This window comes from Oncorhynchus keta, chromosome 4 (assembly GCF_023373465.1).
Source record: "Oncorhynchus keta strain PuntledgeMale-10-30-2019 chromosome 4, Oket_V2, whole genome shotgun sequence".
NCBI classification, from domain to species: Eukaryota; Metazoa; Chordata; class Actinopteri; order Salmoniformes; family Salmonidae; genus Oncorhynchus; species Oncorhynchus keta.
In genome coordinates, this window is record NC_068424.1 from 47,693,163 (window position 1) to 47,718,963 (window position 25,801).

Here is a 25,801-nt window from a genome sequence, read left to right on the forward strand (position 1 = left end):
TACTGTAGCTGAAAATATTTTTTAAATATATATACCACACATTTGACAGTTGAACTGTACCATTCAGCATTTTCTGGAAAATGCCCATTGAAGTTCCACATTTTGTCATCGCATAATGCAATTTCAATGTAATGGCAAGTTCCACTACTTTTGCGTTTTCTTATAAGTACATAGCTTGCATACTCACTTTTAACCCATTCACTAATCCTGGGCATTGTGAAGGTGAGTTTGTGAATATAGAACAAAAATGACAGGAAATGCATCTTTATTCTACAACAAGACACACATTAAGATTAGGTATAAGTTAACAATACTACCGTTAACATGGTCTTGTGTGACAACCTTTAGCACAAAACTGAAACGTTATGTATTTACAAAGATGTTAGGTCTAGAGCCTGCATTGTAAGTCTAAGGCCCCAAGGCAATATTTTCTGTGAAGTCTTCCTTAACATTTCCTAATGGAAACTAAACTATGTTCTAAACAAGTGTTTTTTAAAGATACATTTCTTTCAATCGTTGGTGGAATATCTTGATCAGAGATGAGTCAGTAAAATGTTCTAACTGAAGACTCATGCCAACCAGGGAATGCATTTAAACTGAATATGGGCTCAAACCACCCTACATGTCTATGGGGATATCATTGTGTGTCTATTGCTTAAGGTATTGAGGATGGACAGGAAGGTTTCATGTCTAATGTTGTGGGGCGCATGAGCTAGTGGAGTTTGAGGTTGAGTGTTGTCAACATCGTTCAGGATCCAGACAGCAGAGAGAAGTCCTGTCGAAGAAATACCACAATTAAAGATCCGTAGACTTTCATCACAATTGTTTTACGTATGAATTTCACCCTCCTCCCCAACATTATATTCTAAGAAACGTTAAGATGACAGGTAATGGTATACACAATATGTAGTATTGATTTGCAAACCAATTCAGTTTGTGATTTGTACTTATGGTTAGAACCTGTTTGAACCTGCTTGAACAACAAAGCAACACCTATCGATGAAAAATGTTTTTTTTTCCTGATCTGTCCTCTCCTGCCCTCCCTCACTATTTCTAAAATGTTTAATTCTAGTTGTCATACCTGAGCCTGAGGAACAAGATAAAGAATCCACAAATTCAAGCTAACACCCCATTAAATTGTCCAAAAGGTTGTACCAATCATGACATTCAAATGGGGATAAGTGGTAGCACACAGCAGGTAAAGGATGCCTTTTAATGGTAATTCGTAACCTTTCGAGAATGATGGTGTTTTTAGTTGGGATGAGTACCTTTACTGCTTGATTCCACTAATATAGAAGTGCAAACACTGTACGACTTCGTGTGAAATTCATGTAAAGCCTTAATTGTTCCGATACATGTTTCAGAGATTGTCTTCCAATGCAGACCTGCACCAAAATTCTCAAAAGGTCATGAATCACCATTGAAAAGGTGTTCTTACCCTCTGGTTTGTGAATAACCATTAAAAAGGCGCCTCTTACTGGCTGTGTGGTACACATATAAACATTGTCCTGTGGAATCCTCTGGAGGGAACAGCTCATCTGGATCACCTTGCTTACGCATCTGTCTCTGTGGTCTCAGTATAAAGCCAAGGTGAGTTGATGTTACCTAAAAATTGAGAGTTGACTTATTAAAAGTACGTTTAAGTTTTTTTTATATGTTATATCATGACAAACGGTATGGCTAAGGTTAATGTTAACAGGAATACTAGGAACTGTCATGTGTCAATAATTCAATACCTTCAGGGTGAACATTAGGGACTTGGAAGTTAGTTGACGGACACTAACGTTAGACTAGCTAACGTAACGTCCCACCTTACAACATCTGTTCATACAAGGTTGTCAGTGTCTTTCCAAATCAATTTTGGTGGCCTTCCTCTTTACAAAGGCCATCAAATTGAAAGAAGAAGCCAAACCGTCTTGATTTTTTGCATGACTTGAGGAAATGCAGCAGCTGGAAACGGGTGGTTTTTTGGAGACAAAAATCTTAAAGTCCAAATCTCTGCCATTATTTGTGACGCACCAGCCAGGGCCTTTGTCAGAAATGCAAAAGGTCACAATGGCTACTATGGCTGTGACAAATGCCGTCAAATGGGAGTCTACTACCTGAATCGTATGACCTTCCCAGAAACAACAGCAGAGGTCCAACCACAACACTTTCGATGATTTGACTGATGACAGAGAGACAACACCATTAGGATCATTGTCAAATGGTTTGGTGACGTCGTTTCCTCTTGACAAAATGCTCCTGGTATGTTTGAGAGTTACACGGAAACTGATAACTATGGCAGAAAGGGCCACTGAAAACATGTTTAGGTCCAGCTGTTGTCTGAAATGTATCTTCACAGCTGACCTCACACTCCCATCAGAAATCAAGAGAACCACTGAATGAGTCTGACCGTTGGAAGGCAACGGAGTTCTGTACATTCCTCTTGTACACTGGGCCCGTCTGTTCAAAAGGGAATATTCCAAGGGTGATGTGTGAAAACTTAATGTTGCTTGCAGATGCCATGACCATCTTCCTACGTGTATCCTTGTGTGCAGACCAAGCAGACTATGCAGGAAACCTCCTGGTTTTGTTTGTGGACCACTGCAGCTGCCTGTATGGAAAATAAAAAACATAATATACATTGCCTAACCAATTTCACCCATGAAGAACAAGCATTTGGTGTTGACAATATCTCTTGCTTCCCCTTCGAGAATTTTCTTGGCCAGTTAAAAAGAATGATAAGAAAGCAAAACAAGCCTTTAGAGCAGGTTATACGGAGGCCGTCAGAAAGAGAGGCAATGAGAGCAACAGTCAGATGCAGAGAAAACACTTCAAAAGCAGCATGACAATGGCCCAGTCCCAAATGGCCCTAGCAGTATAAAAAAAAAATGCAGCTCACTTCTCCATGCAGATGTCCACTGGGAATAACTGTGTCCAGTTGAGGAACAAGGGGGTTGTCCTAGTGCAAAACCTTGTGGTGGAGGAACATACCACGGTGTACAAAACATTTAGGAACAAGACAGACCTTTTCGCATATCCCCTGCCATCATCACCTCTTGATATTTTCCATCTCTCTGGATTGAAAGATGAACCTCTTTTCACTCATGCCACAAAAGTGCTTCAGAAGTTTGTTCTACTCTCGTGCGAAGAGGGCTTTGCTGGGATGCCATTACTCCATTTGTAGGATGCAAAGCACCAATGTTATTTCTATTGGTTTCCCCGTTCTCTTTAAGGTAAATTGTCAGTAAAAGACATTACAGAAAATGTATTATTTACTTGAAGGGATTTTCTTAAACTCCTACAATTAGATGTTACTATTGTGAAATGTTTGAGTAAACTAATCTAATTGTGTACCCTTATTTGCTTTTTAGTTCACAGTACCATGTTTGCTGTGGTTAATTTCCAGAACGAAGATGACAGTTCAGCTGTCATCTTAAAAACCTGGTGCACCAAGGACAAATGTTACTGGCCTCCATACAAGACCCAAGGGGAGTTAAGGAAGGCAGTGATGTCACATGAACGGCCGGACATTGATACATTAGAGGTGTATTCAATTCAATTACCGAAGACAAAGAGTGAGTACTTTAACAGAATATCTAAACGTCTCGTTTGCAGACATTTACAGATGAACTGATAAGCTCCTGTTCTGTGATGTTTCAGATTCATATGAGAAAGCCCATGAGTGCCTGATTCGAGCAGAAAAACGTTCAAGCCTGGAAACAGAGCCAGTCTCACCAGAGAAAGTAAGATTAAGTATTTGAAATAAAAAGGAATCTTAACACTAGCACTCTGAAAACTTCATGCTTGCTGTCATTCCCAGGCAAAATCCTAAATTTGATCAAACCGAATGAGTCTGACGCTGATCACAACCCAGTGCCAAACACACCCAAATTCACCCCAAAAGGGTTGATTCCACACACAATACGAAGTACAAGTCTAATTTTCACAACCTGCATTTCATTTGCACAGTATCTTCTAGACCCTCTGTCACTCTCTGCCTGTTATGTACTGAATGTAATGAAGTATATCGCATAACATTATTAGTTCTTAAGCATAATGTTATGTTTTTTGAAGGAATGCTGAAATAGTTTGGCTGTGAACTCAGAGGTATAGGACAAATAACTATGCTTAACTTTGTTATGAAAAGGTCCTCAGTCTTCGTCATCACAGGCACCAGCTGCTCACCAGTCTGAAGGTACCGGATCTTGCCCATCATATTATCGGAGGAGAAAAGGGAGAAATTCTCCACAATGTTAATCTTTTCACACACAAAAAAAAAAAACTTATTCTGTCAGCAAGTTACCACGGGTGTGATTCACGAAAAGTATTGCTTTCATGCAACGATTATTAAGATAACGATGATTAAGATAACACGGGGAGAATGCGTAAAGCTCCAGCCCTGGTCAATCGTGTGCCAGAGCATCCAAGCCCAGAGGCCCTGGTGGCTCCGACATGAAGTACCACAAGGGGCAGTGCGCATTGTCCAGGGAGGCAAACAGGTCCACCTTTGCCCTCTCGAACTTGTCCTACAGCTGCTGCACCACCTTGGAAATATAGGCTCCAGTCCCAAGGTGGCGGGCTCTCCCTCGAGAGCATATTCACTGCCACATTCAGGATGCCAGGTACATAGAAACGCTAGACGTCCCTGAGCCCAGAGAAAGAGCTCCCGTGCCATAAGATAGAGGCTGTGGGACCTCAGTCCACCATGATGGTTGATGTAAGCCTCCACTGTGGTGGTGTCCGTTCTCACCAGGACATGTCTTCCCTTCAGATGTGGAGGGAAGACTGCAGAGCCAATAGTACAGCTTGGAGCCCTAGTGTATCGATGTGCCTGCTGCTCCAAGGGGGTAGCCAACAGCACCTGCCCTTGGTCACACCCCCCCTGACGATCTGGGAGGAATCTGTGCTGACCAGCTCCCGTCGGCACATGCTCAGCATCTCCACCACACCTGAGAGAAAGGAGTGACAGAGCCACCTCAACATTGCCCTGAGTCACTGTGTGGTCACCCGCAGCTGGCGGTGACAGTGGCGCTTCATGTGCAGCTGGTGGGAGTTGAACCACCTTTTGAAGAGGCCGGAGATGGAGCAGGCCCAGAGGAGACAATGAGCCCGCCGTCAGCAAGCCCAACAGGCTTTGGCAGGTTAGGGCAGATACCACCCGCCCCAGACGAAAGTGGTCGAGGCAAGATACTGTAAGATCAACTGAACCCTTTCAGTGGGCATACGTGCTCTCATGAGGATTGAGTCAAGTTCCATGCCAATGAAGGCCACCATCTGGGTGGGCATCAGACAATGGCTCTTGTCGTTTACAGTAATGCCCAGCCTGCCGATATGAGTCAGGAGCATGTCTCTGGCAGGACCTGCGTCCTGGTCAGGGCACAAATCAGCCAATCAGGATCAACAATCCTTGGGATGTGATGTGCCAGGACAGCGTCCATGCACTCAGTGAAAGTGCGGGTGCCAAGGAGAGGCCGAAGGGAAGAACCATGAATTCGTAAGCCCGCCCTTCGAAAGCGAATTGGAGGTACTGCCAATGAGCTGGATGAACAGGAACATTGAAGTACACATCCCTCAGGTCCAGCGTCAAAAACCACTGGTCCCTGGACATGGCCTGCAACACGAGGGCAGGGGACAACATGTGGAACCTCAGTACCTTCAAGCACCCATTGAGGTTGCGAAGGTCCAGAATTGGTAGAAGCCACCTAGCCGTTCTGATGTCTCCAGGTGTAAGGAGATCTCCAGCCGCAGGGTTTTCCTCAGTGAGTCGGCCACCGTGGTGACAAAAGCCCCTGAAGGATGGGAGCCAGCACCGGAATTGGAGTTGGTATCCTTTGAGCATTGTGGACAACACCCATGGGGACTCCGCACACTGCTCCCACTTTGCCCTTTGAGACCAGGTGAAGCGGGGTCCTGCCGGGGCCCGCCTATTTGTCACCCAGAGCGCCTGGGTCCCCCAGGCACATCCCTATGGCGGTGACGATTGACAGGTTGTTGCGCCACCGCACGCTGTGCCCCTCCCCACTGTCGTTCCTCAGCACGAGGCGAAGGGGCAGGAGAGGGACCCCACCGTCATTCGGGTGCAGGCGAGTGGCGATGGTCCGTCTGCCTTAGACCCGTGGCCTGAGGAGGCAGCAAGAAACATCTCAGGGTCTCCCGGTCCCTACGAACCTTATCGGTCTGCTCCAGAATGTCATTAACCCCTGGGCCAAACGTTAGCCCTGGGGTGATGGGGAGAGTGGCACATGTGTTCCGGAGAGCAGCTGGCAGACGGGATTGGGCCAGCTAGAGATGGTGCCTGGAGGTAACCACCTGCGCCATGACCCATCCGTTGGAGCGGGCCACATCCCTATGTAGCAGGGAACGCAGGCAAGACACCTCCATCGCTTGCTGAAGGACCTCCTCTGTGCCCCCCTTCAGCCAGGGCAACAAAGTCTGCAGGTAGGCTTGCAGCAGCATGGCTACGTTGGTATAGCGGCCAAGAGAGCAGAGGGTCCCATATGTGGATTTCAAGTCCGCTTCAAAGACTCTGGGGGTGTCCTGGCTTCAGTCGCGTGTTCCGCCCTATAATCTCCAGGACCATGGCCGCTATCATGGTGTCCATGGTCGGGTACTCTCGTAGGCCGAGTGACTCTGCGCCCGCAACATAACTCTATGTTCCAGTTTCTGCTGTAAGTCGGAAGCACCACCTGAAAGAGGCCCAGCTCTCCTACAAGGCTTTGCAGAACGCAGCAGAGATGGGGAAAGCTGGAGAGTCATCACTGTCCACCAGTTTGATGTCCAGTGCAGTGGCTACCCGAGTGAGTAGGCCCCTCAAACCGCTGAAGCCCCATTGCCAGCTTCTGATGGCCTGTCAGCCCAGCTTATGGTGGTGAACAGTGCCAGCGTCGCCCCCCAGGAACATCATATCACTGGCCAACAGGGAACAGCTGTCGTCGCCATTGAAGCTATCAACCTCCTGACGCAGGGCATGCACACTCCGTTCAAGATGGTCCCAGCGGACCGACTCCTGCCCCCGTCCAGGACTGTCAGCAGATGGGCTCTGCCTGCGGTGGCTCCAACCACACTTCCTGGGAGGAGTACTAGACCCAGTAGGTGGACTAAAAGCTCCCTGGCGCACCACTCCTGAGGGAGGGAACTAGTCCCCAGCATGAGCCAGAGCCTAGCCGACCCACTTCTGCATGGCCTCCAATCGCGCCAGGCGCAGGCATTCTGAGAACACCACACAAAACAGGCATCCAGTAGGGCGCTCCACGCCCTCTCCGCGTGGCTCAAACCCAGGTAATGCATACACTAGGTATTTGGAGTTCCAGGGGGGATGCCACCATCACACCTGTCACAAAGGGAAGCCATAAACTCAGCCAAGCCAGCAAGGCCACGGAGCAGGGGTTCAAAACCCTGGGAGAGTTTCTGTCGTGACCCACTTGGAGGAATAGGAACCCGGTGAGGGATAAATTACCCAGTATCTCTGAAAAAAAAAAACAGGGAAGACTTGTGTGTGTCACGTTCATTGAATGGAGGAGACCAAGGCGCAGCGTGATATGAATACATGTTACTTTTAATAAAGACGGACACTAAACAAACTATACAAAATAACAAAACAAACGTGAGGCTATAACATAAATGTGCAGACACAGGCAACTAGACAGACAATAACCCACAAAATACCCAAAGAAGATTGCTGCCTAAATATGGTTCCCAATCAGACGATAAACAGCTGCCTCTAATTGAGAACCAATCTAGGCAACCATAGACATAAACACCTAGATGGTGAACAACCCCATAAACAGACAACCCCTAGACAGTACAAAAACACATACGTCACCCATGTCACACCCTGACCTAACCAAAATAATAAAGAAAACAAAGAATACTAAGGTCAGGGCGTGACAGTGTGGATAAACAGGCAGACAAAAAACAGCAACCAGGTAATGGATTTGATTTATGGGTTTGTTTACGTCAACTGCAATATTACCTAGCCGTTTAATATCCAAGTAGAAAACAAAACAGCACCATATGATGACGTAACTCCGTTAAGGAACTCTAAAGTTAATGTCTCAACGTAGTGGAAGCCCACCACAATACTCTTACATTCTGCAGGGCAAAGAAAAAAAAAAAAACCTGTAGGGTAATTATAGCAGAGAATGTTAAAGCAATTCACAACACACACAGAACAAGCCAGTCTGCAAGTTGTGTAAGGAAAATATAGTTTGTGGCAGCAAGAGCCACCAATATATTAATGGATGCACACGGAGTCGTAGTGTAATGCTAACGAAACTCAAGGACGACAAACCACGGGCGGAAGATACAGATCAACTGAGCGCAGCAAGTGGCGCACTCAAGAGAGGGGCTGTCCATGTGGCCAGCTGCTCCAGGCTGCAAACAGCCAGTGAGTATACTTCCACGCAAGCTATTACGCTTAACCGTGACTTACCAAGCGAACTTCAGAAAGTTTGTACCTCAAACCATACGGACGCCCTCCGAGAAAATGAAAGAACGTATGTCGCGGACATGTGGTCTATATATAGGGGCGGACCCCAGCCATGACACAGGTGTACACGGGACTAAATCTGTAAATCATCACCTCGGATGTATCACCCCGCCATTTAACTAGTTAAATCATGTTTCTAGTCTATTGAAGTGTATAACTGTAATACATACATGCAGAAACAGCATCATTCAAATACTGGAATTTCATACTCCTGGTATTGGATATGACTGCAAAATAATCTCAAAGCAATTATACCTGAACTGCACCTTTATTTGCCAAGGTAGAGTACATGATCAGTGAATATATTAAATGTACAGGCCACAATGTGCGGATCTCATGCATGCTAATAACTACATGTATATACGACTTACATCCTTGGCACAAAGTTATATTATATTCTACTCAATCCATAGGCTTTATTAATGTAATTCAGACTGTTTTGAAGTTGATACAACTGGCTATGATAGCTGAGATTTATAGCTAGGTCCTGAACTAATATGTATACCAAATGTTTTAGGGTCTATACATAGATCGGCTAAATAGCTAGCTACACATCCATAGGCATTCAGGTATTCTTATCCTTCACTGCACAATAAGCAAGAAAATAGTTAGCCAGCTATGTTATTTCATCTATCTGCATTGCATGGCAATAAAAAAAGGCAAGCTTACAAAATTGTACATTCACTTTGCAGTAAATGTTTCAGCTAGCTATATTCTTTACATCCAGTATTTCATAAGACAACTGGTTTGCTGGTTGAATTACAATTTCATACTCATGTCACAACACCCATAAAGTGGCATGGTAGCCTAGTGGTTAGAGCGTTGGACTAGTAACCGGAAGGTTGCAAGCTCAAACCCCTGAGCTGACAAGGTACAAATCTGTCGTTTTGTCCTTGAACAGGCAGTCAAGAACAAATTCTTATTTTCAATGACGAAAATAAGAATTTGTTCTTAATTGACTTGCCTAGTTAAATAAAGGTAAAATAAATAAAATGGTCAATGCCCGCTCTGCATCGCGGTGCTTCACCGCGAGGCGTCTTATGCTAGTGTACACAGTGCATGAGAGAAGGGTGATATGGAGAACTCAAAGAAGGAAGAAGTGGGAGTTAGTACATTGCCAAAACAAACTATGTTGTATAAGGGTGGATAGGTTAGTTTCATTATTACGTATGGAGTTATTTTTTTTATATATATATTTTTTTTAGGGGGGGGGGGTTCAAATCGTCCAGTTGGTGGGGCAATACACATTTTTTGGTGTAGTCCGCCATAAAACTCACAGAAGGAGCTTTCCTGAAGCTGGACCATGCCACGCCTGTCCGATAGGTGGAGATACTCACATTGTGTAATAACATTAATGTATCCAATTTTCCGGCAAAGAAGATGATGTCAACAGTCTTGTCTGAAAATATCAAATGCTAGCTCATATGGCCTATTAACGTAGCTATTTAGGTCATTGAATGGATAACTTGGTCGATAGATGAAATGTGGAGGTTGAACGCAGTCCGCCACAAGGCTGGTCGTCAGGGCAGCGACTTGGAGGAGTTCAAGTTCAAGAGACGAGAACATGAAAAAGGTGAGCTAGCTGAATGTTGGCTAACGTTTTCCAACTAAGGTTAACGTTACCTTGCCAGCTGTGGTTAGACTTGACAAGCTACGCTGTCAATATATTCCCTCTAGAACATTTCTGTATCTTATTGTGAAATGAATACAACACGTTAGAAACACTTGTTCTCCTTAAACTGATTTCATATTTGTTTAAAGTACCCGGAGCCGTACAAATCGTGCATGGCGGTGGAATCTCCTGGCCTCCCAGTACTGGTGTTACGTGCGCGGGCTGCGTGTTAACGTATTCCCATGACAAACTACCCTCTCCATTGTAGTTATTACATATATCACACTACAAGTACAATATGCCACATAAGCACTGTGCAGTTACTGTTGTCATTGCTCTATGTTGATTTGCTGGGTCTCTCACTGTAGAGTTGAGAAGGGCCCGGAAGGACAGCCAGCTGGTCAGCAAGAGACTCCTGCTGAATGATGATGACGAGGAGGAGGATGGCACCATGGACACACTGGCCAGCGATCAGGTATTGGGCCCTTGTATAACAACCATTGTCAGAGATGAAGACTCTAGTCAGCAACCCAGCAGAGAAGCACATCAACTGTTAATTGAGTATAACAGAAGTTATTTTATGGTTTTCTTTCTCTATCTAGGTGGTAGAGTTGTTCAACATGGTTCGCCATGGCAGGGACTTGATGAAGAAAGAAGCTGACCTAAGAGCGCTGAGGAAAGCCCTCCGCAGCCCCTCAGCCCACCTCATCCTTATCAAGTATGAAGGTCTTGTTCTCTGTCTCTCTCTCTGTGTGTGTGTACATTTCTTCACATTGTGTTACAAAGTGGGATTAAAATGTATTTAACACATTTTTTGGGGTCAACAATCTACACAAAATACTCCGTAATGTCATATTTTTAAAACCTCTACAGGATTGGTGGGCCCCCCTCGGGACAGCTGAACTAATGTAGGCTAATGCCATTAGCATAACATTTCCCAGGACATAGACATATCTGATATTGGCAGAAAGCTTAAATTCTTGTTAATCTAACTGTACTGTCCAATTTACAGTAGCTATTACAGTGAAATAATACATTTACATTACATTTAAGTCATTTAGCAGACACTCTTATCCAGAGCGACTTACAAATTGGTGCATTCACCTTATGACATCCAGTGGAACAGCCACTTTACAATAGTGCATCTAAATCTTTTAAGGGGGGGGGGGGGTGAGAAGGATTACTTTATCCTATCCTAGGTATTCCTTAAAGAGGTGGGGTTTCAGGTGTCTCGGGAAGGTGGTGATTGACTCCGCTGTCCTGGCGTCGTGGGGAGTTTGTTCCACCATTGGGGGGCCAGAGCAGCGAACAGTTTTGACTGGGCTGAGCGGGAACTGTACTTCCTCAGTGGTAGGGAGGCGAGCAGGCCAGAGGTGGATGAACGCAGTGCCCTTGTTTGGGTGTAGGGCCTGATCAGAGCCTGGAGGTACTGAGGTGCCGTTCCCCTCACAGCTCCGTAGGCAAGCACCATGGTCTTGTAGCGGATGCGAGCTTCAACTGGAAGCCAGTGGAGAGAGCGGAGGAGCGGGGTGACGTGAGAGAACTTGGGAAGGTTGAACACCAGACGGGCTGCGGCGTTCTGGATGAGTTGTAGGGTTTAATGGCACAGGCAGGGAGCCCAGCCAACAGCGAGTTGCAGTAATCCAGACGGGAGATGACAAGTGCCTGGATTAGGACCTGCGCCGCTTCCTGTGTGAGGCAGGGTCGTACTCTGCGGATGTTGTAGAGCATGAACCTACAGGAACGGGCCACCGCCTTGATGTTAGTTGAGAACGACAGGGTGTTGTCCAGGATCACGCCAAGGTTCTTAGCGCTCTGGGAGGAGGACACAATGGAGTTGTCAACCGTGATGGCGAGATCATGGAACGGGCAGTCCTTCCCCGGGAGGAAGAGCAGCTCCGTCTTGCCGAGGTTCAGCTTGAGGTGGTGGTCCGTCATCCACACTGATATGTCTGCCAGACATGCAGAGATGCAATTCGCCACCTGGTCATCAGAAGGGGGAAAGGAGAAGATTAATTGTGTGTAATACCCTGCTATTGTTTGAGGAATGTGCACAATTTTGAACATGAAAAGTTATTAATAAACCAATTAGGCACATTTGGGCAGTCTTGATAGAATATGTTGAATATGAAAAAAAGGGTCCTATCCTTAAGAGGTTTTAAAGATGAATTAAAATACAATAACTATATGGCTTCCAACTCTCATGCATTGGCCTTGAGACACGCATTTGACCCTCTTCTCACAGTACACCTCTTATATCTCACGCATTCAAAAGTACTGCATTTATTTTTATATTTCGTCCATTGTATAGTCAGCGAGTTAACTTTTCAACTGTGCTCCAAATCGTTTTGAAATTGGAACATCTGCAATTAAACATCACGAGTGGAACTTGTATCATTGTCCTGTCTTGCCACAGCACTGTGAACCTGTCACATTATGTAAGAGATCAAGGGGATTGGATGCATGTTTTAAAGAAACGCTGCTCAAGATTCGAGTGGAGCTGAATGGAGAGAGAGAGAATGTTCTCCGCTGAGTTTATAAAACTGTAAAAAGAGTAGCGCTGTTTTATGTACGGTGTTGTCAACAAAATTAGATTGCTTTTGCTCCTGTCCCTATTGCAGAATGCCGCCTTTTGACAGTATGTACTAAAGTCGATTTAATTCACACCTGCATTAGTCCCCCTCGTTTGGTGATTGGCATTTAGGCTGTCACAACGAAAAGGCAGCAGACAGACCTACAGTACGTTTTAGCAGGGAAATCTGGTGACCTGATTTGTAACTATGAAAATAATTGTGTCAATCAGATTGTGAACCCAAAAGTGTACGTTTGATTCTAGAGGCGGGACAATAAATAGAAACATAATTTTGTTAGAGTGTAGGGGCAGATTTGCCATCTTGTCTTCAGGAGATTATTAGGGTAATTACTGTGCTTGTCAGAAAGAACACTACTGTTATTTCCCACGCTTTGTTTATTAATCCACTTCTTACCAATTTGGCCAGTGTAATCACATGTTAAATCTCATATGCCTATCTTTGTCTTTTGAAAAAACAATTATGAGGCTATGTATTTTTGCAGCCATTCATGGGCAGTTTTGAATAAGTCATACAAATAAGCATGGGATATTAAATGCTCCAGGAATCTTTAAATAATTAGACATTTGGTACTGTGCACATGCTAGGCAACTCATAAACGTGTCATATGTTGTCTCTGTAGAGTAAGATGATGACAAGGATCTTCGACTAGTAGGTAGAAACCACCTGAATATTGATATTCATTTTATTTTCTTGAAGGTTTGGTGATGTTGAGAAATTAAGTGTTATAAGAAGAACATTTTCAAACACCTAGCAGTTGGGAAACATAAATCAGGGGTGGCCAACCCTCCTGGAGAGCAAGCAGTATTTTCTTCCCGCCCTATTTTAAAGAGCGAGTTCACCCAAATTATAAAATACTAAATGTTTCTGTCCTTACCTTGAAAGCAGTCTACAGTATGGACAAGGAGACTGCAATCTATGATTTGGTTAACCACTGCCATCAACCATTACTATGTTCTGTGCAGAGCCTTGGTGTAGTGGTAACACTGAGAACAGGGATCAATCCCTGCTTCCAACCTTCCCACTGCCTCTAGCATTTGCTTGTCTCCCTATCTAATTGAATTAGTCTGAATAAAGTGTCAAACCACTTTTTTTTTCTTTTTTTTTTAAACATTACATTTCAAAGTCGTCCAATTTGTGAGTGTTCATTTAATGTTCAAAGCATCCTGAATACACCTGACCTGTGTTTTTCAATGAATAAAAAAAATCCACCTTGGTCATAGGCCTAAGCCGTGTCAAAATACTGTACGTCGAATTGCAGGAAATGTGCTTTAAAACAGTACAAATTTTCCCCCTCTAGTGGTTGTGCTACGGGGCAATGAAATTCACATAGCAAATCTCCAAGCTTTCTTCAAAAGTTGGCAGCCCTGTAAATAAAATATAGTTGTTGCATAAGTATTCAGCTCCCTGGATCAATACATATTGGAAACACTTTTGGCATCGGTTATACCGAAGAGTCTTCACGGGTAAGTCTATAAGTGCTTTGCACACCTGGATTGTGCAATATTTGTCCATTTATTCTTTTCAAAATTCTTCAAGCTCTGTCAAGATTTTGGGGGATCATGGCTAGACAGCAATTTTCAAGTCTTGCCATACATTTTCAGGCAAAACTGTAAATTATTGTCCTGCTGAAAGGTGAATTCCTCTCCCAGTCGCTGGTGTAAAGCGGACTGTAGCAGGTTTTCCTCTAGGATTTTACCTGTGCTTAGCTCCATCCCGGTTTCTTTTTATCCTGAAACATTTTTGTCCATGCCAAGCATACCCATACTATGATGCAGCCACCACCATGCTTGAAAATAAGGAGGCAGTTACTCAGTGTTGTGTTGGAGTTGCCCCAATCCTCAGTTTTCTCCCATCACAGCCATTGAATTTTTAAAAATCACTAATGGCCTCGTGGTAACATCCCCGAGCAGTTTCATTCCTGTCCTGCAGCCCAGTTCAGAAGGAATTCTGCATCTTTGATGTGTCTAGGTGGTTTAATCCATCATTCACATAATTATTAACTTGGCCACACTTAAAGAGATATTCAACATCTGATTTGTTTGTTACCCATCTACCGATCACTGCCCTTCTTTATGAGGCTTTCCAAATACTCTCTGGTCTTTGTAGTTGAATCTGTGCTTGAAATTCAATACTTGACTGAGGGACCTTATAGATGTTGAATGTATGGGGGGGGGGAGGAAGGGTTAGTAATTAAAAAATCATGTCAACCTCCAATATTTCACACAGATTGAGTCCATGTAACTTATTATGTGATTTGTTAAGCCACATTCCACCCCTGAACCAATTTAGGCTTGCCTAAACAAAGGGGCTGAATACTTTTGCAAAAACTATATTTTAATTATACAATTATTTATTTTTTATCTTAAAAAATATATATATACTTTTTCTTCCGATTTGACATTACAGAGTATTTTGTGTAGATTGTTAACAAAAAAAAAGACAATTAAATTCATTTTAATCCCACCAACACAATAAAAAGTGAATTAATCTAATATTTATTTTATAAGGGACTGTATATACGTGTATATATCAGTATGGGCCTTTAATTTCTCGTCTCTGTCCTTTCCATATGTGCTCAGGCAGCCGAACAGTATTGCGATCCTGGTGACTAACCTCTGTGGCCCCAACCCTCAGTGTCGTCTGGAGGCTGCCCGCTGTCTCCACGAGCTGTCCCACTCCCCCCACAGCGAGGTGGACTCGTTGAGGCTCCGACAGGCCACACCCTACCTGATAACCTTCCTCTCTGGACAGAGCCCCAAGTTCACTGTCAGTCCCACAGCTCATACACAGTACCTGCCTTATCAAACAGCCTAGTGAAGTGTTACACTATGTTTTTTTTCTCTCACTTTTGTATGTGTTGTGTTTCTTTACAGGAGCTGTGTCTCTACACCCTGGGTAACATGTGTCCAGACAGTGAGAATGTAAGAGATATGCTTCTAGCTCAGGGCATCATACCTGCTTTGAACAACTGCATCCAGGTCAGCTACAAACCTCTGTACTGTCTGTCAATCGACCAACCTGCCATTGTCTCCTTTATAACACACTCTAATCTGTTTGTGTGTGTAGATCCACAGGACTAACCTGGCAGTGGTTGAAGCAGTAGGGTTCACCCTCTCCCAGCTCATCTCAGCGAACTACGTCACAGGGACAATCATCCCGTAAATTAACATCATGGTTGTAGCTAAACTGAGAGAATATTTATACTGTACTATGGAAACTTCATCAGACACCATTCAGAGATGCCGTTGAGAGATCCCGTTTGTAGTCAGGGCTATGCTATCCTGTCTGTTTGTCTGTAGGGCAGTCTTGGCGTCTGGTTTGATCCCTCACCTCCTCTCAGTGTTGACCCCTGACTCTCAGTTTGGCCTGGGACCAGTCATTGAGTGTGCCTGGTGCCTGCACTACCTGGCCTGCAGGTCAGACACTTCACCTTAGAATCAGGGTTAATCCCAAATGCCACCCTATTCCCTGTATAGTGCACTACTTTTGACCAGAGCCCTATGGTCCTGGTCAAAAGTAGTGCACTTTGTCGGGAATTTGGGATGCACACTATATCACCTTAACCTGGGTGTCACCCAGGAGGACCAGCTACTGTGTCTGTTTGTGGTTGCCATGGATATGGTGCTGTTATACTGGATACAATGTGGTGGCACTGTGTGATTCTTTTGTCTGTTTTTTGCTCTCTTGTCTAAAGCAATGTGGACAATGGGGCACTGGTGGCCCAAGGTACTCTTCTACATTGCACTTCCCTCTTGGTGACACTTGGTGTTGCTGTTGCTAAAGGAAGTATAGAGGAGGGAATTGAGCTGGTGAGTAGTTGCTGAATCCAAACTATTTTTCGAAGTTACTCCTCCAAACAAAGTACATGTGTTGTATAACTCTGTGTCTGATAGACACCAACTGTACCAGAAGGCAAGGTAGCAATTTGATGAGGATGAATAGCAATGTAGATAACCTAGGCTCCTGTCATAATCTACATCCCGCCTTCCTTTCTCGCTCTCTCCTCTCCAGTTGATCTGGCCCCTGCTGCGCTGTGTGGGGAACCTGCTGTTATCTGGGCCCCTGGGGGCCCTGCAGCCCCAGCTAAACGATAGCCGTCTCCTGGCTGCGCTGTGTGCTTTTCCTCAGGCCTTCCTCCAGACCCACCCAGCCCTGGCCAGAGAGAGCGTCTGGGTCCTCAACAACCTCACAGGTGAGAGAGGGAGAGAGGGAATTGACTCGTACATCTGTTTTGTGTTATAAATCTGTATAGATAACTGCTTGTCATATAAAGTGATCATATTTTCAGCAGCGGTATTACATTTCTCCCTTCACACTCTGGAGCTCGACCATATTGAATGCCTGTGTTATATACATATCATAAATGTCAACTCATTCAAACATGATTTAAGTAAGTCCTTTGACGGGACAAATGTATCACTTGACCTGGTCAGGGAAAGTTGCAGCATTACTGTAACTGGTCACGTAGTCAGGGCAGTAGCGGTGTGTGGTGGGTAAAATCACTGGGGATGCAAGCCAGATGGGGAGCGTCGCTGCACAGCTATTTTCAGGTCTCTCCAGAGATGTTCGATCGGGCTCTGGCTGGGCCACTCAAAGACATTCAGAAACCTGTCCAGAATCCACTCCTGCGTTGTCTTGGCTGTGTGTGTAGGGTTGTTGTCCTGTTGGAAGGTGAACCTTCGTCCCAGTCTGAGGTCCTGAGCAGGTTTTCATCAAGGAACTCTCTGTCCTTCGCTCCGTTCATCTTTCCCTCGATCCTGACTAGTCTCCCAGTCCCTGCCGCTGAAAAACATCCCCACAGCATGATGCTGCCACCACCATGTTTCACCGTATGGATGGTGCCATGTTTCTTCCAGAGGTAACACTTGGCATTCAGGCCAAAGAGTTCAATCTTAGTTTCATCAGACCAGAGAATCTTGTTTCTAGTGGTCTGAGAGTCTTTTAGGTGCCATTTGGCAAACTCCAATCGGGCTGTCGTGCCTTTTACAGAGGAGTGGCTTCCGTCTGGCCACATTTTACTATAATGGCCTGAAGGATGGAGTGCTGCAGAGATGGTTATCCTTCTGGAAGGTTTTCCCATCACCACAGAGGAGCTCTGTCAGAGTGACCATCAGGTTCTTGGTCACCTCCCTGACAAAGGCCCTTCTCCCCCGATTGCTCAGTTTGGCCGGGTGGCCAGCTCTAGGAAGAGTCTTGGTGGTTCCAAACTTCTTCCATTTAAGAATGACGGAGGCCACTGTGTTCTTGGGACCATCAGTGCTGCAAAACATTTTGGGTACCCTTCCCCAGATCTGTGCTTCGACACAATCCTGTCTCTGAGCTCTATGGACAATTCCTTCGACCTCATGGCTTGGTTTTAGCTCAGAAGTGCACTATCAACTGTGGGACCTTTTATATAGACAGGTGTGTGCCTTTCCAAATCATTCCCAATCAGTTGTATTTGCCACAGGTGGACTCCAATCAAGTTGTAGAAACATCTCAAGGATGATGAATGGCACAATTATGCACCTGAGCTCAATTTCAAGTCTTATAGTCAAGGGTCTGAATACTTATGTAGGGTCTGAATACTTGTTTAGCTGATAACCGGTCATGAATCTCTTTTCTCTCACCCCCCCCATCAGCTGCTGCAGACTCCAGTGTGTTCTGTTCTGCCCTGTTCTATCTGAATCTGGTTCCTGCTCTGATCCAGCTCCTGCCCTTCTCCCACGGCATTAACATCATGGTCAGTGCACTGTCGCTTCTGTTCATGGTAGTAACATTGTTGTCAAGCCATCACTTCCCTTGACTTACGACTTACTGTTAATACAGATTTTTTCCAGTATTATTTGGCCCGTTCAACCTTGACGTGGGCAGCATTATGCTTCTCCATCCACTGTTCCAATCCACTGAGCCACACACTATAGACATCAGCAGTTTCACTTGGGTCTGGGAAAGGATGTGACATTTAGATTGAATTGAAAATCTTTCTCCCTCACCCCACCAGGTGCTAAGGGTTCTGGGTAACATTGCCCATCAGGGGAGAGAGTACTGTCTCCACCTGGCTCAAGCTGGCCTGCTGCCTGCTCTCTGTGCCACACTCAAGATGGCCGACACCGAGGTGGTGACCTTCAGTCTGGAGGTGCTGGGCCAGCTGATGGCCAGTGACCCACAGGTAGGGAAGGCTCCCAACACCCCCCGCCAAACTAAAGATGGCTGTCTGCCATGCAGATGTCATAGTGTGTTGTTAGCCGTAAACACTGTTTAATGTGCAGTCTTGCGTTGTTTATCTGCTGTCTAATGTATGGAGAAAGGGGCTGTAAATGTCATATCTGGCAGAAACAAACTAGCACAGGCAGCTAGACGATGACATTGATGAAGCGGTGCTTCTTCTCAGCTTGCAGAGGAGTTTGTAAGGCAGAGTGGGCTCCGTGCTGGAAGCCATCCAGTATAGCAACCAGGAGACTATCCCACACTGCACGGTGAGGACTCTGCCCTAACACAGGCCGGGAGTGTGTACCTGGGTATACATATACACTGAATGTAGAAAACATTAAGGACAGCTTCCTAAAATTGAAATTGCACCCCCCCCTCCCTTGCCCTCAGAACAACCTCAATTCGTCAGGGCATAGACTCTACATGTTGCTGGCACATGTTGACTACAATGGTTCCCACAGTTGTGTCAGGTTGGCTGAATGTCCTTTGGGTGGTGGACCACTCTTGACACACATGGGAAACTTTTGAGCATGAAAAACCCAGGTCTTGCGGTTCTTGACACAAACCGGTACGCCTGGTACATGCTACCATACCCCGTTCAAAGGCACTTAAGTCGTTTGTCTTGCTCATTCACCCTCTGAATGGCACACGCACAATCCATGTCTCAATTGTCTAAAGGCTTAAAATATTCCCGTCATCAACACTGATTAAAGTGGATTTAACAACTGACATAAATAAGGGATCATAACTTTCTCCTGGTCATTCAATGTCATGAAAAGAGCAGGTGTCCTTAATGATTTGTATACTCAGTGTATGTGTTTTTAGGGTACAGACATTTGTTAATGCTTTGTTTTGTTGTTAAAGGTGGATGCCTCTGCATCCCAGTGAGGAGCCTACAGAACGGGAGTGCCACAAAACCCAGACTTACAAATACTTTAAACAGGTCTACTCAGAAAACCTACTAGTACATTTCAAGTTTTTATTAAATTATGTGAAGATGCTCAAATGTAAATATGTGCTGGATATCAATAGGATGTTATTTTTACACTGCTTTAATAAAATGCCAAATTATACCAACAGAATGTGATGTCTTTGGAGCCTCTTGTTTTCGTTTGATTACTACAGCAGGAGTGCATGTGTGCGTGCGTGTCACTGACTCAGTAACCTCGTCCCCAAGCTAATTGCGCATAGTGAGGAGGTGTCCGGTGAACAAGGTTAGTGACTCAGCAACAGTAAATATACACACCTGTTTGCGTCAATCATTAGGTTGATAACTGTTGATTACTTCTGATAACATTACTTTTGTCTGTATTGTGTGTTTTCAGTGTCTAAGAGCCAGGGAGGCCGGCAGGTAGAGGCTGTTTGAAGTAGTGAGACGTACTGATAGTGAGTGTCAGACTGTACCTTTCTCCGCCATCCCTATCCTACACCTCCATGGCACCTGGTACGGTAGGGGATCGTCCCTTAGTTGACACTCGCCCTGTACAGGGCTGGCAGAGGTGGAGCAGGGGTACAGCCTGGCTCCTTAGACCGCTGCCAATCAACGCCTGTCCTGGACTCCCGCAATCTCCTCTGTCTGTTTACATTGGCAAGCTTCAGACAGATTGGCTGACTTAAAGGGCAACAACAACCAGGGTTGGGCTGTTATGGCGACATATTATCGCCACACCGGCAGTCACGAGTCATGACCGCAGTCAAATTCCACATCACCGCTGAGTCATGGTAACTATTCTTCTCCAAAACTGCGCTCTGATGCCGCTGGTCATTAATAGCCTACCAAACTTCCTAACAGCCAGTCGCTAATGGCCTGGTAGTCAGTGCTCTGTTTTTCCTTCGAATCACGCTGACATAAATGCAATCGAAAATTGAATTAAGTATTTGAGAGCCCTGGCAATTAGAGTTTGAGCGGGGATAGGGTCACCTGTTGGGCAGCGAGAGCCAGCTCCTCATAGCTGGTTGATGCATGGGATGAAATGTGTTCCTCTGAGCCCATGTTGCGCAACATTTCTATAGGCTATTCTATGCAATTGTGTGAGAAAACAGAGTTTTGATGGCCTCTTAAAAAAAGGAGGATCCCATCAGCTATCTATAGGCTAGGCCTACTATATTTATTTCCTCACTTTTCATATATTAAGCACATTGCTTCGCTTTACTACTGGAGTAGCCCACCTAGCTGGCATGAAAATGAACAGCGGGAAAAGCGTCCTCCATTCGCTATTCAAGGGCATATAGATGATGTGTTTTTTTTTTTTTTCCTGTTCCGACAGGTACGTGATAGTGGTCCATTCTAAATCAAAACTAATTTCACACATATTATTTAGTATATGCAAAAACAAGATTACATTTAGAATAGTCTGATGGGTGAGAATATTATTCATTTCATTGTGAATGATGCCCAGCGTGAGCAGTCTAAGGCAAGAAATGGCATCATGTAGCCGAGCCCATAGGCCTATATGTCTTGATAAGGTTTGTATATCACAACTAAAGTGGCCAAATAACTCCAAGGGCAGCCTATAGGCCTAGAACCCCTGAGACAGGGTTGGAAAGCCCAGCCCAGCCTACAGAGTCTAGTGAAATGTGTTCTTACAAGCCCAATCATTGTTCCAATCGCTCTATAGATTACATGTTTTTTTCCAGACAGTATTCATAACCTTTGACTTATTCCACATTTTGTTGTGTTACAGCCTGAATTCAAAATAGATTAAATATATTTTTTCCCTCACCCATCTACACACAATACCCATAATGGCAAAGTGAAAACATGAAAAATGAAATATCTAATTTACATAAGTATTCACACCCCTGAATCAATACATGTTAGAATCACCTTTGGCTGTAATTACAGCTGTGAGTCTTTCTGGGTAAGTCTCTAAGAGCTTTGAACACCTGGATTGTACAATATTTGCACATAATTCCTTTTAAAATTCTTCAAGCTCTGTCAAGTTAGTTTTGCTAGACAGCGATTTTCAAGTCTTGCCAGAGATTTTCAAGCCAATTTAAGTCAAAACTGTAACTAGGCCACTCAGGAACATTCACTGTCTTCTTGGTAAGCAACTCCAGTGTATATTTGGTCTTGTGTTTTAGGTTATTGTCCTGCTGAAAGGTGCATTTTTCTCCCAGTGTCTTTTGGAAACAGACTGAACCAGGTTTTCCTCTAAGATTTTTCCTGTGCTTTGCTCTATTCCATTTATTTTTATCAACAAACAAAAAAACTTGGCGGTACTCAGTGATGTGTTGTGTTGGATTTGCCCCCAAATCATCATGCTTTGTATTTTAATTTAGTGCCTTAAGTGTAAACAGGATGCACATTTTGGAATATTTTAATTCTGTACAGCAGGGGTGTCAAACTCATTCCATGGAGGGCCTAGACTAGAGTGCTGGTTTTCGGTTTTGCCTTTCAATTAAGCCCTAGACAACCAGGGGAAGGGAGTTCCTTACTAGTTAGTGACCTTAATTCATCAATCAAGTATAAAGGAGGATCGAAAACCCATAGACACTCAGCCCTCCGTGGAATGAGTTTGACACGTGATATACAAACATATTTTTCACACTCGTTTACGTTAGTACTGTGGAGTAACTACAATGTTGTTGATCCATCTTCAGTTTTCTCCTATCACAGCCATTTAAACTCGCTAACTGTTTTAAAGTCACCATTGACATCATGGTGAAATCCCTGAGCGGTTTCCTTCCTCTCCGGCAACTGAGTTAGGAAGGACGCCAGTATCTTTGTAGTGACTGGGTGTATTGATACACCATCCAAAGTGTAATTAATAACTTCACCATGCTCAAAGAGATATTCAATGTCTGCTTTTTTATTGCCTGTCTACCAATAGGTGTCCTTCTTTGCAAGGCATTGGAAAACCTCTCTTGTCTTTGCGGTTGACTCTGTGTTTGAAATTCACTGCTCGACTGAGGGACCTTACAGATAATTTAATGTTTGGGGTGCAGAGATGAGGTAGTCATTATAAAATCATGTTAAACACTATTATTGCACATTATCCATGCAACTTATGTGACTTGTAAAAGCACATTTTTACTCCTGAAGTTATTTAGGCATTATTTAAAAATAATAATAATAATATTTAACCAGGTAGGCAAGTTGAGAACAAGTTCTCATTTACAATTGCGACCTGGCCAAGATAAAGCAAAGCAGTTTGACGCATACAACAACACAGAGTTACACATGGAGTAAAACAAACATACAGTCCAAAAATAAGTCTATATACAATGTGAGCAAATGAGGAAATAAGGGAGGCGAAGGCAAAAAAAGGCCATGGTGGTGAAGTAAATACAATATAGCATCTAAAACACTGGAATGGTAGATTGGCAGTGGAAGAATGTGCAAGGTAGATATATAATGGGGTGCAAAGGAGCAAAATAAATAAATACAGTAGGGGGAGAGGTAGTTGTTTGGGCTAAATTATAGATGGGCTATGTCCAGGTGCAGTAATCTGTGAGCTGCTCTGACAGCTGGTGCTTAAAGCTAGTGAGGGAGATTAGTGTTTCCAGTTCCAGAGATTTTAGTAGTTCGTTCCAGTCATTGGCAGCAGAGAACTAGAAGGAGAGGCGGCCAAAAGAACAATTGGTTTTGGGGGTGACCAGAGAGATATACCTGCTGGAGCGCGTGCTTCAGGTGGGTGCTGCTATGGTGACCAGCGAGCTGAGATAAGGGGGGACTTTACCTAGCAGGGTCTTGTAGATGACCTGGAGCCAGTGGGTTTGGCGACGAGTATGAAGCGAGGGCCAGCCAATGAGAGCGTACAGGTCGCAGTGGTGGGTAGTGTTTGGGGCTTTGGTGACAAAACGGATGGCACTGTGATAGACTGCATCCAAATTATTGAGTAGGGTATTGCAGGCTATTTTGTAAATGACATCGCCAAAGTCGAGGATCGGTAGGATGGTCAGTTTTACAAGGGTATGTTTGGCAGCATGAGTGAAGGATGCTTTGTTTGCGAAATAGGAAGCCAATTCTAGATTTAACTTTGGATTGGAGATGTTTGATGTGAGTCTGGAAGGAGTGTTTACAGTCTAACCAGACACCTAGGTATTTGTAGTTGTCCACATATTCTAAGTCAGAACCGTCCAGAGTAGTGATGTTGGACGGGCGGGCAGGTGCAGGTAGCGATCGGTTGAAGAGCATGCATTTAGTTTTACTTGTATTTAAGAGCAATTGGAGGCCACAGAAGGAGAGTTGTTTTGCATTGAAGCTTGTCTGGAGGGTTGTTAACACAGTGTCCAAAGAAGGGCCAGAAGTATACAGAATGGTGTCGTCTGCGTAGAGGTGGATCAGAGACCCACCAGCAGCAAGAGCGACATCATTGATGTATACAGAGAAGAGAGTCGGTCCACGAATTTAACCCTGTGGCACCCCCATAGAGACTGCCAGGCACCCGGACAACAGGCCCTCCGATTTGACACACTGAACTCTATTAGAGAAGTAGTTGGTGAACCAGGCGAGGCAATCATTTGAGAAACCAAGGCTGTTGAGTCTGCCGATGAGGATGTGGTGATTGACAGAGTCGAAAGCCTTGGCCAAGAAGGTATGGTGGGATTCGAAATAGTCGGTAATCTGTTTGTTGACTTGGCTTTTGAAGACCTTACAAAGGCAGGGTAGGATAGATATAGGTCTGTAGCAGTTTGGGTCAAGAGTGTCCCCCCCTTTGAAGAGGGGGATGACCACAGCTGCTTTCCAATCTTTGGGAATATCAGACGACACGAGAGGTTGACCAGGCTAGTAATAGGGGTTGCAACAATTTCAGCAGATATATTTTGAAAGAAAGGGTCCAGATTGTCTAGCCCGGTTGATTTGTAGGGGTCCAGATTTTGCAGCTCTTTCAGAACATCAGCTGACTGAATTTGGGAGAAGGAGAAATGGGGAAGGCTTGGGCGAGTTGCTGTGGGGGGTGCAGTGCATGGCCAGCCGTAGAAAAATGCTTGTTGAAATGTTCAATTATAGTGGATTTATCGGTGGTGACAGTTTCCTATCCTCAGTGCAGTGGGAAGCTGAGAGGTGGTGTTCTTATTCTCCATGGACTTTACAGTGTCCCAGAACTTTTTTGAGTTTGTGTTGCAGGAAGCAAATTTCTGCTTGAAAAAGCTAACCTTGGCTTTTCTAACTGCCTGTGTATATTGGTTTCTAGCTTCCCTGAAAAGTTGTATATCACGGGGGCTGTTCGATGCTAATGCAGAACACCATAGGATGTTTTTGTGTTGGTTAAGGGCAGTCAGTTTTGGAGAGAACCAAGGGCTATATCTGTTCCTGGTTCTAAATTTCTTGAATGGGGGCATGCTTATTTAAGATGGTGAGGAAGGCTTTTTTTTTTAAATAACCAGGCATCCTCTACTGACGGGATGAGATCAATATCCTTCTAGGATACCCCGGCCAGGTCGATTAGAAAGGCCTGCTCGCTGAAGTGTTTCAGGGAGCGTTTGACAGTGATGAGTGGAGGTCGTTTGACCGCTGACACATTACGGATGCAGGCAGTGATCGCTGAGATCTTGGTTGAAAACAACAGAGGTGTATTTAGAGGGCAAGTTGGTTAGGATGATATCTATGAGGGTGCCCGTGTTTATGGCTTTGGGGTGGTACCTGGTAGGTTCATTGATAATTTGTGTGAGATTGAGGGCATCAAGCTTAGATTGTAGGATGGCTGGGGTGTTAAGCATGTTCCAGTTTAGGTCGCCTAGCAGCACGAGCTCTGAAGATAGATGGGGGGCAATCAGTTCACATATGGTGTCCAGAGCACAGCTGGGGGCAGAGGGTGGTCTATAGCAGTCAGCAACGGTGGGAGACTTGTTTTTAAAGAGGTGGATTTTTAAAAGTAGAAGTTGAATTGTTTGGGTACCGACCTGGATAGTAGAACAGAACTTTTCAGTCTATCTTTGCAGTAGATTGCAACACCGCCCTCTTTGGCCATTCTATCTTGTCTG

At 44.6% G+C, this 25,801-nt stretch overlaps 2 protein-coding genes and 1 long non-coding RNA gene across 9 annotated transcripts in view; 2 read left to right on the plus strand and 1 right to left on the minus strand.

Moving 5' to 3' along the window:
- Positions 1–9,083, minus strand: LOC118376182 (uncharacterized). Of its 5 annotated transcripts, none has more exons than XR_004823987.2 (4): positions 8,417–9,083; positions 1,737–2,596; positions 1,479–1,605; positions 1–775 (listed from the first exon to the last, which is right to left on the minus strand). It is a non-coding gene; the product is annotated as an uncharacterized LOC118376182 (long non-coding RNA). The 5 variants fall into 5 exon arrangements; XR_004823988.2 differs by lacking the exon at positions 8,417–9,083 and adding an exon at positions 2,885–7,757; XR_004823991.2 differs by lacking the exon at positions 1,737–2,596 and having other exon boundaries at positions 8,417–8,530.
- tmco6 (transmembrane and coiled-coil domains 6) lies at positions 8,073–19,133 on the plus strand. 2 transcript variants are annotated; one of them, XM_052507839.1, is made up of 12 exons: positions 8,073–8,371; positions 10,454–10,560; positions 10,688–10,803; positions 15,259–15,445; positions 15,553–15,657; positions 15,746–15,837; positions 15,979–16,095; positions 16,374–16,488; positions 16,691–16,871; positions 18,301–18,401; positions 18,663–18,830; positions 19,053–19,128. In XM_052507839.1, the coding sequence occupies exons 1-12, from the start codon at positions 8,248–8,250 to the stop codon at positions 19,107–19,109; spliced, it is 1,470 nt and encodes a 489-aa protein (XP_052363799.1). In that variant the 5' UTR covers positions 8,073–8,247; the 3' UTR covers positions 19,110–19,128. The 2 variants fall into 2 exon arrangements, with proteins under 2 accessions (XP_052363799.1, XP_052363804.1); XM_052507844.1 differs by lacking the exon at positions 8,073–8,371 and adding an exon at positions 9,774–10,046 and having other exon boundaries at positions 19,053–19,133.
- The window catches only part of LOC118384016 (carnosine synthase 1-like), a 21,013-nt gene continuing 14,336 nt past the window's right edge, over positions 19,125–25,801 (plus strand). Inside the window, exons 1-4 of one of the 2 annotated variants that reach the window (XM_052507829.1) lie at positions 19,125–19,137; positions 19,736–19,814; positions 19,952–20,085; positions 20,197–20,257. The gene's annotated coding sequence lies outside the window, so the exon portion shown is untranslated. Of the gene's footprint in view, positions 19,138–19,735; positions 20,086–20,196; positions 20,258–25,801 lie in introns of both variants that reach the window. The other variant, XM_052507828.1, reaches the window with a different exon arrangement.

Coding starts and splice junctions, on each gene's coding strand:
- tmco6 (XM_052507839.1), top strand. CDS start 8,248: ATGCTAACGAAACTCAAGGACGACAAACCACGGGCGGAAGATACAGAT. Junction 10,804..15,258: donor GCCCACCTCATCCTTATCAA/GTATGAAGGTCT, acceptor ATATGTGCTCAG/GCAGCCGAACAGTATTGCGA. Junction 15,658..15,745: donor CTTTGAACAACTGCATCCAG/GTCAGCTACAAA, acceptor TTGTGTGTGTAG/ATCCACAGGACTAACCTGGC.